Source organism: Megascapheus bottae, chromosome 2, assembly GCF_031878675.1.
Source record: "Megascapheus bottae isolate mThoBot1 chromosome 2, mThoBot2.hap1, whole genome shotgun sequence".
Classification (NCBI taxonomy): Eukaryota; Metazoa; Chordata; class Mammalia; order Rodentia; family Geomyidae; genus Megascapheus; species Megascapheus bottae.
Window position 1 is genome coordinate 81,509,717 of NC_143510.1, and position 13,459 is coordinate 81,523,175.

The 13,459-nt window shown below is 35.3% G+C and overlaps 1 protein-coding gene across 4 annotated transcripts in view; it reads left to right on the forward strand.

The window, feature by feature from the left end:
• The window catches only part of Scyl2 (SCY1 like pseudokinase 2), a 41,975-nt gene that overhangs the window by 26,058 nt on the left and 2,458 nt on the right, over window positions 1–13,459 (forward strand). For 3 of the 4 annotated variants that reach the window (XM_090328480.1, XM_090328482.1, XM_090328481.1), the window contains exons 10-17: window positions 1,733–1,855; window positions 4,028–4,141; window positions 5,676–5,808; window positions 6,486–6,604; window positions 8,859–8,959; window positions 10,649–10,715; window positions 10,844–10,939; window positions 12,487–12,606. In XM_090328480.1, the coding sequence (XP_090184606.1) occupies window positions 1,733–1,855; window positions 4,028–4,141; window positions 5,676–5,808; window positions 6,486–6,604; window positions 8,859–8,959; window positions 10,649–10,715; window positions 10,844–10,939; window positions 12,487–12,606 (873 nt within the window). The remainder of the gene's footprint in view (window positions 1–1,732; window positions 1,856–4,027; window positions 4,142–5,675; window positions 5,809–6,485; window positions 6,605–8,858; window positions 8,960–10,648; window positions 10,716–10,843; window positions 10,940–12,486; window positions 12,607–13,459) is intronic. The other variant, XM_090328483.1, reaches the window with a different exon arrangement.

Sequence of the window (13,459 nt, forward strand, 5' to 3'; positions counted from 1 at the left end):
CTTTGTGAGTCCTTTAGAAGCATGGAATACAGAAGGTAGTATATAGTGTGCATCCTGTGGACTTGAGAAAGGATCAAGGAAGGTGAAAGCAGCCATTGAAGCAGGGCTTCTTGCCAATACCCAAAGCACAGAGAGGGGAAGTTGGTAGTCACATATTCCCCAAGATAGGAATTAGTCAACATAGTGTTCTGAGAAGCTCATGACCTGAATTCTATGTTGCCCCCATTCTTTGGTTCTCTCTCTGTCTCTGTCTCTGTCTCTGTCTCTGTCTCTCTGTCTCTCTCTCTCTCTCTCTCTCTCTCTCCCTCCCTCCCTCCCTCCCTCCCTCCCTTCCTCTCTCTTTTTTTTAGTCAGTCATGGGGTTTGCTCAAGGCTAGTATTCCACCACTTTGAGCCATGGTGCCACTTCTGGCTTTCTAATGGTGACTTGTAGATAATAGTCTTACAGATTTTCCTGCTGGGGCTGGCTTTGAACTGTGATCCTCAGAGCTCAGCCTCCTGAGGAGCTAGGATTACAGGCATGAGCCACTGGCACCCCGCTCTAATTCTCATTTTTTCTCCTTTGGTTTCCAGTTAAAAATTCCTCCTGAGAATATGGTTAGGGGAGGAACCCAAAGGAGCAATCCCTCTGTTCCTCTTGACCATTCAAAATAAAATTTATCAAAGTGAATTGCAGGGAATGGAAATGAGGTTTCTTTTTTGTTTATTTTCTTCTTTCTAAAAATCTTGTTTGTTCATATATCTGTCTTTGGGGTGGGTAAGGGGGCACAGAAATGGAGAACAAAGGGGGAACAAATGCAGCAGTGGTACTTGGTAGACACTGTTGAAAATGAGCTATATAACTTGTAGGTAGGGATGGGAGGGGGAAACTAGAAGAAGGTAAAGGAATGGCTAACAAAAAGAAATGTACTCATTAACTGACTTATGAAACTGTAGCCTCTTTTGAAAATGTTTAACTGAGTCTTGGCCAAAAAAAAATATTCTGCATTAATAGAAGGTCTGGTTTGTTCCTTTTTACTGGATTAAGTGGAAGAAGCTTGATAACAAAGAAAGCAAGAAGCCAGGGTCAGTTAAAAATGTTTTCTAGACATTTTCCTTACAGGTCATCCCCCCCACCCCGGCCCCCAACTTGTGGCCTCTCTTCTTCTTGAACTTCCTAAATGTAGTGCAAATGCAAAGAGATAAAATTTACTTTTTTTTTGCTAGTTCTGGGGCATGAACTCAGGGCTTGAGTGCTGTCCTTGGACTTTCTCAAGCTAGAGCTCTACCATTTAAGTGACAGCACAACTTCTGGCTTTTTCTATGTATGTGGTACTGAGGAATCAAACTGGGGTTTTCATGTATGCTAGGTAAAGCACTAGACCATATTCATGGCACCTGAAATTTACTTCTTTGGGACTTTTTTTTTTTTTTACTGTATTAAGGCATTTATTTTCCCCAGAAGCTTTCTAGACAGTGGGTATTTGTAGGCGATGTATTAATGTAGATAAGTGAAAACCAGTCTTTATTTAAATAATTAGACTGAGAGCAGATGCTAAGTGGTATGCTTCCATAAATGTCAGAGGCTTGATTTGTATGTTTTTGTCTTCCACGCCTTCAGGCTAGCAACATGGTGAGTGTCAAAATATATCTTATTCTTTAAAAAAAAAAACAACTTTAAATTTTGGCTTATGTTGAATCTTAAAGGATTTAGACATTAATGCATATGTTCTTTTTTCCCCCTTCTAAACAGATTTTATTAATTTTCCTACAAAAAATGGATTTGCTACTAACCAAAACCCCTCCTGATGAGATCAAGAACAGTGTCCTACCGATGGTGTACAGAGCACTCGAGGCTCCTTCCATTCAGATCCAGGTACTGCATTCAATTGGTGATTGTTTAGAACCAACTCTGATTCTTAAAGCAGAAGAAAGAGACAAAGTATATTTTAAGATTAAGTTGTAGCATTTTATGTAGAACTCAGTAGTGTGTGTATCAAATTACATTTTTGACAGTTATTAAATATGTCTACTAGCTAAATTAAATGATTATGATTCATAAAGGAATTTATTCTTTTTTTTTCTTTTTTTTTATTGTAATTAGTAAAAGGGTTACATGATATTTGCCAGATAGAAGGTGCATTAATTCACATACATTGATACCCTTTCACATAAGGAATTTATTCTTGATAGGTACTTTTGTCATGAAGTAGACTTATTGCTCTCATTAGTAATGTACTATTATGGGAAAAGTTTTATTTTTTATAGCTTAAATTATTATATACCTTTCTACTTCTAATTGAATAATTATGATTGAAAAAATTTAAAAGGCATCTATGCCCTTTTCTTATGAAAACATTAAGTATTTTCTTTTATGTTGGTTAATTCAGTTTTCTATTTAGAATTTCTGTTCCTAAGACTTGGGGTTGTAACTCAAGTTGATAGAGCACCTCTCTATTACTTAAAGCCCTAAATTTAAACCCCAGCACCACAGGGGAAAAAAAAGAAAACCAGAATGTTGCTGTTCTGCAGTGAGTTTAATTTGAATGCCAAGGAGATAAAGGAGCATATTGCCAGGCTTTTGTCTCACAAAGACAATCTTAAAACAGCATATCCTTGTCAAAAAGTTCTTTGTAGTCTTTGCTATTAAAATTCTGGTTCTTTGGGTTCTGTCCAGAAAATCATTCTGGATTACTATTAAAAATGCAATTTTAGGGCCGGGAGTTTGGCCTAGTGGTAGAGTGCTTGCCTAGCATGCACAAAGACCCGGGTTCGATTCCTTGGTACCACATACTTAGAAAAAGCCAGAAGTGGTGCCGAGGCTCAAGTGGTAGAGTTCTATCCTTGAGAGAAAAAAATCCAAGGACAGTGCTCAGGCCCTGAGCTTACGCCCAGGACTGGCAAAAAAAAAAATGCAATTTTAGAACGTAGAAGTGTGGCCCAGCACCCATCCTGAAGTAAGTAAAAAGACATTAATTTTATATTTTTTCACTTTGGAAAATTATTATTATTATTAGTATTATTAGTATTATTATTATTATTATTATTATTTGGCAGTACTAGAGTTTGAAATCAGGACCTCTTGAACTTGAAAAGGCAGCTGCTCAACCAGTTCTGCCACCCCGGCTTTTTATTTGCTGTGTTCAGATAGTCTTTTGTATCCAGGACTAGCCTCAGATCATGCTTTCTACATAACTGACATTTTATGTATGAGCTATAATACCCAACTTGTTTCAGATGGGTCTTACCAACCTTTTGCCTGGGTAGGCCTCAAACCTTGATCTTCCCAATTTCTGACTCTTGAGTATCTGGGGCCATATTTCAGCATGCCCTAGTGGAAAATATACTGTATGTTAAGAACATCTTTTGTGCAAAATAGTTTAATATTTAAAAGTTTGTAGGCTTTTTGCCAGTAAACAGATCCGTATAAAGAAAAGCAGAATATTGAAAACATGATTTACTGATTTTCTTTCTTTGTGGCCTATGCTGGCCTGGAGAACCTCTAAGTGCTGGGATTATAGATGTGTACTGGCCTAGTTTGTTAGAACTAAAATGACATATTTTTTAAGTCACTTTGTTGACTCATTTCAGTTTTCTTCTAAATTTATTCAAGAGTGTGATGTTGGTGTTAATTTTCCCCTTATAAGTAGATTGAGTGGGAGAGATGTGTCTACCTCTACTTCTTTGCTGTTCCTAAAGGAGTTGTAGCCAAGTGTAGTGGTTGCTGCCTATAATTCCAGTCCTTAGGAGGCAGAGCCTGAGGGATTTCTGGTGGTAGGCCATTCTGTGCTATATAGTCAGAATGTCTCTAAAGGAAAAAAAAATAGTAGCAATTATATAACTTCTTGACACAATAACACAGGCTCTGTGCAGCCAAACAGGTTTTATAGAGTGACTGTAACTGTTTTTTTTTTTTTCAGAGTTGTGAGGACAAATAATAGGAAAATTTTGTTTAAAATAGATAAATTAGCCATACAAAGGCAACATGCTTTTGAATATGTGAAAAAATGAGTTTTCTCTAAATTGATGAGATTTATTTTTTTAATAGGAACTTTGTCTAAACATCATTCCAACTTTTGCAAATCTTATAGACTACCCATCCATGAAAAATGCTCTGATACCAAGAATTAAAAATGCCTGTCTTCAAACATCTTCCCTTGCTGTGAGTAATTGCAGATTGATTTTTATTTCCTTTCACTTCTCAGTAGTTTGTCATTTTCTCATTTCTCAACCCCATAACAGTCTGTTCACATTGTCTTGGTGATAGGTGATGTGTGTGTGTGTGTGCGTGCGTGTACGCGTGTGTGCGCATGTATGTGTGTACATTTGTACATATGTACCAATAGAAAATGAGCAATAATTTTTTCCAATATGTAGTTAGAATATGGATCAAACCTATAATCTAAAGTTTTAAGAGTTTAACTAGGAAAATTCTTAAAAGGTAAGTCCTAAGATATAATTGTATTTTAATTCTGTTACTTAAAAATAAGAAAAAAGACATTCTACACAGACTTAAGTAAAATACATGTGCTAGGACTTAAAGGACTAATAAAAAACATTATAATAGAAAGTAAAATTAAATCAATTATTTCTCTTATATAGTTCTAGGACACTGGTTATAGTATAGTACACTTAATGTACTAACCTTTGTAGTTAATAGTTTTTAAAGCCTAACGTGTAGAAAGTTTTGATAACTGCATTAAGTATATTTAAAAATAGACAATGTTAGGCAACTACAGATAATGGCATACATTTTTTTTTTTTGGCCAGTTGTGGGGCTTGAACTCAGGGCCTGAGCACTGTCCTTTGACTTTTTTCTCAAGGCAAGAGCTCTACCACTTGAGCCACAGCACCACTTCCAGCTTTTTTCTATGTATATGGTACTGAGGAATTGAACTGGGTCTTCTGCATGCTAGGCAAGCATGCTACCACTAGGCCAAACTCCTGGCCCCTGGCATATGTTTTTAAACTGTTTAAGAATGAGTTGAATCAAGTTAAAATAAAATAAGAGTCCCCCCCTCTGAAATTGATCACTTTACAAGGAGAATGTATTCTTTTTTTTTTGCAATAATTAATTTTTTTAATTAAAGAATTTATTAACATTGATTTTTACATCATATTTCAAATGACATGTTTAACAAACAAGTGTTCAAGAAGGGAATCTCTATATACAATCACTGGTGTGTATTTTTTAAAATAATTTAAATATCGAAACACATATATTGTAAAAAGCTTCCTAAATCCTAAGAACTTTATTTAAAATATTGAAAAGAATGAAGTCTAGTGATATATCTCAGCAATAGAGCATTTGCCTAGGATTCATAAGGATCTGGTTTCAATCCAGGGCACTGCTTTCTTCTACCCAGAGAAAGGTTTATTTATTCTTTTGGGGCTGAGGATGTGGCTCAGTGATGAGAGCCCTGGGTTTGATTTCCAAAGCCACTAACTAATTAAAAAAGTTGAAGTCTTTCCTCAACTTAGCTCAGTAGTGTCTTGGTGAACTGATCAGAACTCTTTTTGGAACTAGTTAGGAAAAATAATAAGGAATTTCTTGCTTTTATACTTATTACTTCAAAGTGTACTTTTATCCTTTAGATTTTAGCATATGCATATATTAAGGTTAAATTTACATTTGAGTATTTTGTTTTAGATTACAAAGACTTTGTATGACAAATGTAATTTATCTCTTTTAATAGGTTCGTGTGAATTCATTAGTGTGCTTAGGAAAGATTTTGGAATACTTGGATAAGTGGTTTGTACTTGATGATATCCTACCCTTCTTACAACAGATTCCATCCAAGGAACCAGCTGTCCTCATGGGAATCTTAGGTAGCTAAAAAGTTAATGTTATGTGTTACAACTTCATTGTTTCACAGTTCTGTCAGTAAGATTCCCATTCTGTAAAGCAATTGTACTTTTCATGTATGTAGCCACTTAGTAATTGAAGAATGATAGGATAAATGCCTTAGTATAACTTTTCTCTTTGTGTTGATTTTAGCAAAAGTAATAGACATTTGAGGGTCCTACCTTCACAAATACAACATATCATCTTCTCTGTGTAGTACAAAATAAGAGGGGGCACCACAGCCATTTGTTTTCTTACTAAGAAAGCGAGCAACAGTGTAGATGCTGTACTGTTGCCATGTGTATACTTTTAGATGTTTTAAAGTCAGGTTTAAGTGTGAGGTTTAAATTTCCAGGGGGGCATTCTGTAACCTCATTGCTGCAATATAATAACTGAACCTGGATGGGATTAAGCTTTTGATGTTAAATGGGCTCCCTAACCAAAAGAACATAAGATGATTTTGTCATAGTGTTTAATAAATCTGTGTTGATGTGAAAGCTAAAATCATTCTGATCTGTGTAAGAGCCTCCCCATTTTATGACACTGATTAGGAAAATTTTTTGCTTCACTGAGTTACCAAAAGATTACATGTAAATACACTGTTTTCAAGATTTCTCTTCTGGTATTAACTTATAAAATTGGTTATAATTTTCTCTGTCAGGTATTTACAAATGTACTTTTACTCATAAGAAGTTGGGAATCACCAAAGAACAGCTGGCTGGAAAAGTATTGCCTCATCTCATTCCTCTGAGTATTGAAAACAATCTCAATCTCAATCAGGTGGAAACATTTTTGTGATCATTTAGTTTATTCAGTTTGCTGTTTTGTTGGCATTATATGTTTTTAGTAAATATGTTAATATATTACCTGTAGCAGTTGTTAAAACAGTAAAATATGCCAGAGCACTAAATGAAGGAAGTTTTTTGGAGTAGAAGGATAGATATTAGAGGCCTCCACTGGGAGATGGGAATGATGAGTGAGCAGGATGTTGGAAAAAATTGAGCAAGATTTGGATTGCTTTGGGGTTAGAAAGTTGACACAAAGTCAGAATATGTTGGTAATTATCATTATATAACAAATAACCACAAGTTTAGTGTTTTGAGGGCAACATACTTTTGTCTCCAAGTTCCTAGAGTTAGCTTTGCTGGGTCTTGGCTTAGTTGGATTAGTTGGATTTTTGGGTCAGTTTCTCATAGTGCTGCAGTTAAGAACTGAGCTCTCCCAAGGACCTGTCTGCTTATAATCTGTTTAACTAGTTGCACTCCACTCCTTTTGGCCTGTTTGGTTGAAGGTTTTGGTCCTAGTTGTATGTCAGACAGGTGTCACTGTCATTTCCCTGTCACTTGGGCCTTTCCAGTGTGGTTGCTTGTTTCATCAAAGCCAGTGAGAAAGAGTTCTGCTAACAAGACTGAAGTTACAGTCTCTTTTAGTATAATCAAGGAATCAGTATCTGATTACCTTTGTCATATTTTATTGCCTAGAAGTATATCACAAGTCCAGGATAGGACATTAGACAGGAACTTAAATGGCAGGAGGGCATCATCAGGGACCATTTTAAAGACCCTGTCACTGTAGGGAAGGAATAATTCAACTTAATTTGAGGAGGGGCCAAGAGCATAGCCTAGTGGTAGAGTGTTCACCTAGAATGCATGAAGCCCCAGGTTCGACTCTTTGGTACCACATATGCAGAAAAAAGCCAGAAGTGGCCCTGTGGCTCAAGTGGCAGAGAGCTAGCCTTGAGCAAAAGCGTCCAAGGACAGTGTCAGGCCCTGAGTTCAAGCCCCAGGACTGGCAAAAAAAAATAATAATTTGAGAAAAATGCAATAATATACGTGAGTCCAGAGTAGGTAGACTTTAAATTCCTTTCTGTTTCATATTTGAACTTGAGATGATTGAGCAAAGGGATAATAAATTGTTACAGAATTGTGTCTCTGTATTCTCTGTTATACTTATCACAGCTATGTGCTTATATGGATTCTTCCTGCGGATTATGAACCCTTCAAAAATGTTGGCTATTACAGCTTATTCTTTATTTAGCACTAGCCCTACTGCAGTTCTAGAAACAGAAACTTGATGTATAGAGTTACAAAAATCCTGGTTTTGTCCACATGAGAGCTAGTGTTTAATGAAGTATAATGTAAAAGACTGAGAAGAGTTCAGTTTAACTGAGACTATCCAGAGGGACAGGCAAGAAACATTTAGAATTAGGGACTGGAAATACCACAGTGAACAACTTTACATGATTAATTTATGCTAGGAAAAATGATAAACAAAAGAGGGTTGTTCCTAGATTAATACTTGCTTATATCATGGGTGGCAGGATTGGCTTTAGGGATTGAGAGAATAAATATTGAGGAGGAATAGAATAATATACCTAGAAGTCTTCAACTTTTTATTTCTGTTCTTATTTCTTGTACGTATTTGTAATTTAAGATACTTTAAAATATTTTCAAGTTTATTTTAGTATCCATAATTCTACTTTATATGTGTTCCTGTCAGTATTATATATATATATATGTATATTTTATTTATTTATTATTTGGGGGGGGTTGGTCATGTCCCTTGAACTTGGCCTGGGCGCTGTCCCTGAGCTCTTCAGCTCAAGGCTACCACCCTACCCTTGAGGCAAGTCCCACTTCCCATTTTCTAGAGGTTAATTGGATTTAAGAGTCTCAGATCCAGTTGCATTATGAATATTTAATAATTCAACTGGCTTTTCCTAAAACAAAGTTAGTCAGAGATGTCATATGTATAACAATCTGAATAAATAGAAATTTTCTTTATATAAATTAAAAGAATTATTTTCTGATAAGCACAAATATGTTTTTTGGAATTTAAAGCCTCATTAACTATCATGTCACTATTAAGACTGAAAAGGCTTCTGTGATATTTTCAGTTTAATTGTTATATCATTGCACGATGATGCTGGAATTCAAAAAATGGAGAATATTGTTTAGCTTATTGAATTATTTTAATTGGTTACATCTACTTTGGACTTGAAATGTTATAACATATCAATTTCTTATTATACCAGTTCAATTCTTTCATTTCCGTCATAAAAGAAATGCTTAGCCGACTGGAGTCCGAACATAAGACCAAATTGGAGCAACTTCATATAATGCAAGAGCAGCAAAAGTGAGTAGGTTACACATTGTTGAGGGAGTGAAATTAAAATTATATCATGATTGATTTTTCTGAAAAATGGAATAGAATTTTTTGGGGATTTTATTTTGTCATATGTAAAATATTTTTTAAAATCCCCAGCATGTTAGTAGTTTGAAATCAGCTAGAGTAAGATACTTTTGAAAATCTGATCTGATCTTTGAAAACAAATGTTTAATAAGATATATTACATAAAGAAAGTTCTGTTTCTTTGTTATCAGCCACTAGTATTATAAACACTGTTGCTGAACATGAGGAACATCACATATAAATATTTTTCAGAATATGAGCTGCTTGTGTTTTGGTTTCCCTTTTGCTTTCTTTTGCCCCAAGAGCATTTATAATTTAGCAACATCCACCTCTTTTTGTTTTTAAGGGTGATTTTCTAAATTATTTGTACAATACTAGTGTAATGATGGAAATAATTCACTGGGGAATGCTATTTAGTCAAAAATTCACTTCTAGGATATATATTAAAGTATTAAAATTGTAAACCGAAAGGCATCCAAAAATCAGCAAAATTGCTTTTCAACCATAAGCAAGTTCCCTAAATAGAAACTCTTTAGCTTCTGCTCCAGTATGAGATAAGACTTATGGAAATAAATACATGTACCATAGAAGAAGGTGAAAGAGTCCTTTGGAGGCTCTGAGTATTCTGTGGTGTATATATGTATGTGAAGTTTGATGGACTGGCTATGTTAAGGTAGAATCTAGAAGAATATGTTTAAGATATGGTTGAAGTAGTTTATTGCATATATGAGAACAGAATGGTGTGGAACCTATTGAAATTGGTTTTGAAGGGGGAGAAGAGTAAAGGAGACTTACAAAAGCGTAAGTTTGATAAGGTATATTATGAATGGCAATGTTATTATGAACACTCCCCATGTAGCTAAATTTATTAACATAAATTATGCTAATAAAATATAAAGAGAATTTTTCTTAATGCTGGGGGTTAAATGTAGAATCTTGCATTTGCTAAGGGTGTACCACTAAGTTATATCTCTACCCTTGAAAACACACTCTTAGTATTTGTTATTTATATTTGAGTGAAAAGACCTTTCCCTTTTTCTTTTTCTTCCTTCTTTCTAAATCTTACCTACTTTTTCAGGCATAGATTAAATTTGTATTACAGTGATTACCGTTTGTTGTTAGAGTCATTCTGAAATTAGTCTTCAGTTTTCCACATCATATTTTGTCTCTCAGTGATATTTATAAGTGGTTGAGGATTTTTTTGGAGGGTGGTGGGGGGTGGCTGTCAGGGGCTTGAACTCCGAGCTTTGTTGCTCAAGGCTAGTGCCCTACCACTTTGAGCCACAGCTCCACTTCCCATTTTCTGATGGTTAATTGGAGATAAGAGTCTCATAGACTTTTCTGCTGGAGCAGGGTTCAAACTGTGATCCTTAGATCTCAGCTCCCTGAGTTGCTAGGATTATAGGCATAAGCCACCAGCTTATAATTTCTTTGACAGTATTGTGCTTGCTTTGTTTTATGGCACTGAGTATATTCTACTATAAATCTCAACTGTTTAATTTTAAATAAGACATATATAATTTTTTTGAGCAGGCACTTACAGTAGAAAATAATGAAAAGATCATAACTTTCCTTAGAGAATGAGATCAAAATTCCTTTCCCTTGTCTTGTTATTATTATTCTCTTCTATAGATCTTTGGACATAGGAAATCAAATGAATCCATCTGAGGACACTAAAGTTACACATACTGGGAATCAGGTGAGAAGATGCTTAAATTTTTAGAAAAATGCTTGACAGTATTTTCATTTAAGTCTTTTTAAATATTTAAGCAGTAACTCACATTTTTATGGAAATTGCTTTAATTGATGGACATTTTTCTGTGTCAGCAGATTGATAAGGTTTTTAACAGTATTGGAACAGATCTTCTGACTGGTGGTGAATCAGAAAATAAAGAAGATGGGATACAGAATAAACATAAAAAAGTGAGTTTCTTTACCATTTTTTTTAGTAATTATGTATATTGTGATACTTTCTTTAAACCATAGGTATTTGTTTGGAAATACAGTTTAGTGTCTTAAAAATTATTTCGTTGGGGCCGGGAGTTTGGCCTAGTGGTTAAAGTGCTTGCGTAGCATGCATAAAGACCCGGGTTCGGTTCCTTGGAACCACATATATACAAAAAAGCTGGAAGTGGTGCTGAGGTTCAAGTGGTAGAACTCTAGCCTTGAGAAAGTCCAAGAACAGCGCTCAGGCCCTGAGCTCAAGCCCAGGACTGGCAAAAAAAAAACCAACAAAAAAACAAAAATTATTTCGTTGGGGCTGGGAGTTTGGCCTAGTGGTAGAGTGTTTGCCTAGCATGTACGAAGGCCCAGGTTCAATCCCTCGATACATATGTAGAAAAAAGCCGGACGTGGTGCTGAAGCTCAAGTGGTAGAGCTCTAGCCTTAAAAAAGTCCAAGGACAGTGCTCAAGCCCTGAGATCAAGCCCAGAACTGTAGCAACAACAACAACAAAAAATTATTTTGTGGAGACGATTGTGAGGGGGTGGGGGAAGAGAGAGAGGGACAAAAACATGAGAAGGGGTATCAGTGGGAGAAGTAATATACCTACTAACTGATGAATGTAACTAATCTCTTTGTGCAATCAACTGAGAATAAAATAAAATTAAAAAAAATAATTTTGTAGGCTGGAAGTTTGGCCTAGTGGTGGAGTGCTTGCCTAGCATACAGAGACCTGGGTTCAATTCCTCAGTACCATATATATAGAAAAAGCCAGAAGTGATGCTGTGGCTTAAGTGGTAGAGCTCTAGCCTTGAGAAAGCCCAAGGACAGTGCTCAGGCCCTGAGTTCAAGCCCCAGGACTGGCAAAAAAAATTATTCTGTAGTTATCTTTTTGAAATATCTATCAGTGGAACATGGCCTTACCCATATTGATAATAAACATACTTAAGATTTTTGGCTTCCTTTATTACATGGCCTTTCTCACATGGTGACATATCTAGACTGCCTGACTCGGCCTTTTGTCCCACTGCGCTCTTCTCATGCTCTTATTTAGCTTTTTTTTTTGCCTTGTGTTGTGTGTATGGGAGTGTATGTGTGTGCCCACGTACGCGTGTGGGTGTTTGTGTGTGTGTGCGAGCTACCACACCTTTACTTCTGGCCTTTTCCTGGTTAGTTGGAGATAAGTCTTTCACATCTGTCTGTCCATCCTGGCTTTGAACTTTGACTCTTAGATCTCCTGAGTAGCTTGGATTACAGGTATGAGTCACTAGTGTCTGGTTCAAAGGATGACTCTAATGAATCTTTTTTACTTGCTTTATACTAGAGATAGTTTAACATAGATCCTGTGAGTTAATACCTAGAATTAGTTATAGTAGTAACTAGAAATATACTTGTGGAAATCACCATGAAGTAGTAAGGATTGTGAAACATTGCTTTGCTAGAGATGAAATCTTTTTTTTTTTAAAACAAATGGAATTTTTTTTATGAAGTTGCCAGTTGATTTTTCCCCCCTCCTATTTTCATTTAAGGCATCACTTACACTTGAAGAGAAACAGAAATTAGCAAAAGAACAGGAGCAAGCACAGAAGTTGAAAAGTCAGCAGCCTCTTAAACCCCAAGTACACATGCCCATTGCTCCAGTCAAACAGGTCAGGCTTCATTTATTCATTTATTTGTATAATTCAGTTGTACTTCTACCAAGGAAAATAAACTAGTAAACTACTAGTGTTTGCAGGAAATATATTTTAAAGAATACTTCTTTAAGTGTTAATTTTTAAAAGTATAAACATAAGAATTTTCTAACAACTGCTTCATAACTTACCTAATATAGAATCTTTTGTAACAGACTTGTTACTGTTAAAGAGGAAGCTGGGTCAATATGGAGTTGGTTTTTTTTGTTTTTTGTTTTTTGTATTTTGTTTTTTAAGATTAGGTACCATTATATTACCACAGCACTATTTACTTTGAAATGACCCAGGAATATTATATTCATGCGCTTATATATTTCTTTGAACTTAAAGTAGTTTCTGATTTTGGCCTTTCAGTTTGTATCTTTATTTAGGGAGATGTATTTGTATCACCTGAATAGTATTTACTTCTTGTTGTGTTCTAGTATTTTGAATGCTGTGCTATAGTTATGAATAAAAACCCTGATTTTAGAGGACTTACATTCTCTAAAATAAATGACTTTAGCTTAAAGGCTTTCTAGAAATATTTTGTTGTTACCTCTTGATTGATAAAATTCTCTCTGAGGGAAAAAATCTTTTCAGAGAAATAGGCAAAATCTGGGATAACAAAGAAAGCCAATTCCCACAGAATTGTCATGAAATTTTCAAAATGTGAAGATAACACGGCATTTTTTTCTTTTATAATATAGATATACTAGTGAGAAGGATGATGTTCTGTTTTGGGAGAATAACATTTCACTTAATTGAAGTTTGTGGTTTACTATTACCAAACTGATTGTAAATATTCATCTGTAAAACTGTATAAAAACAGATG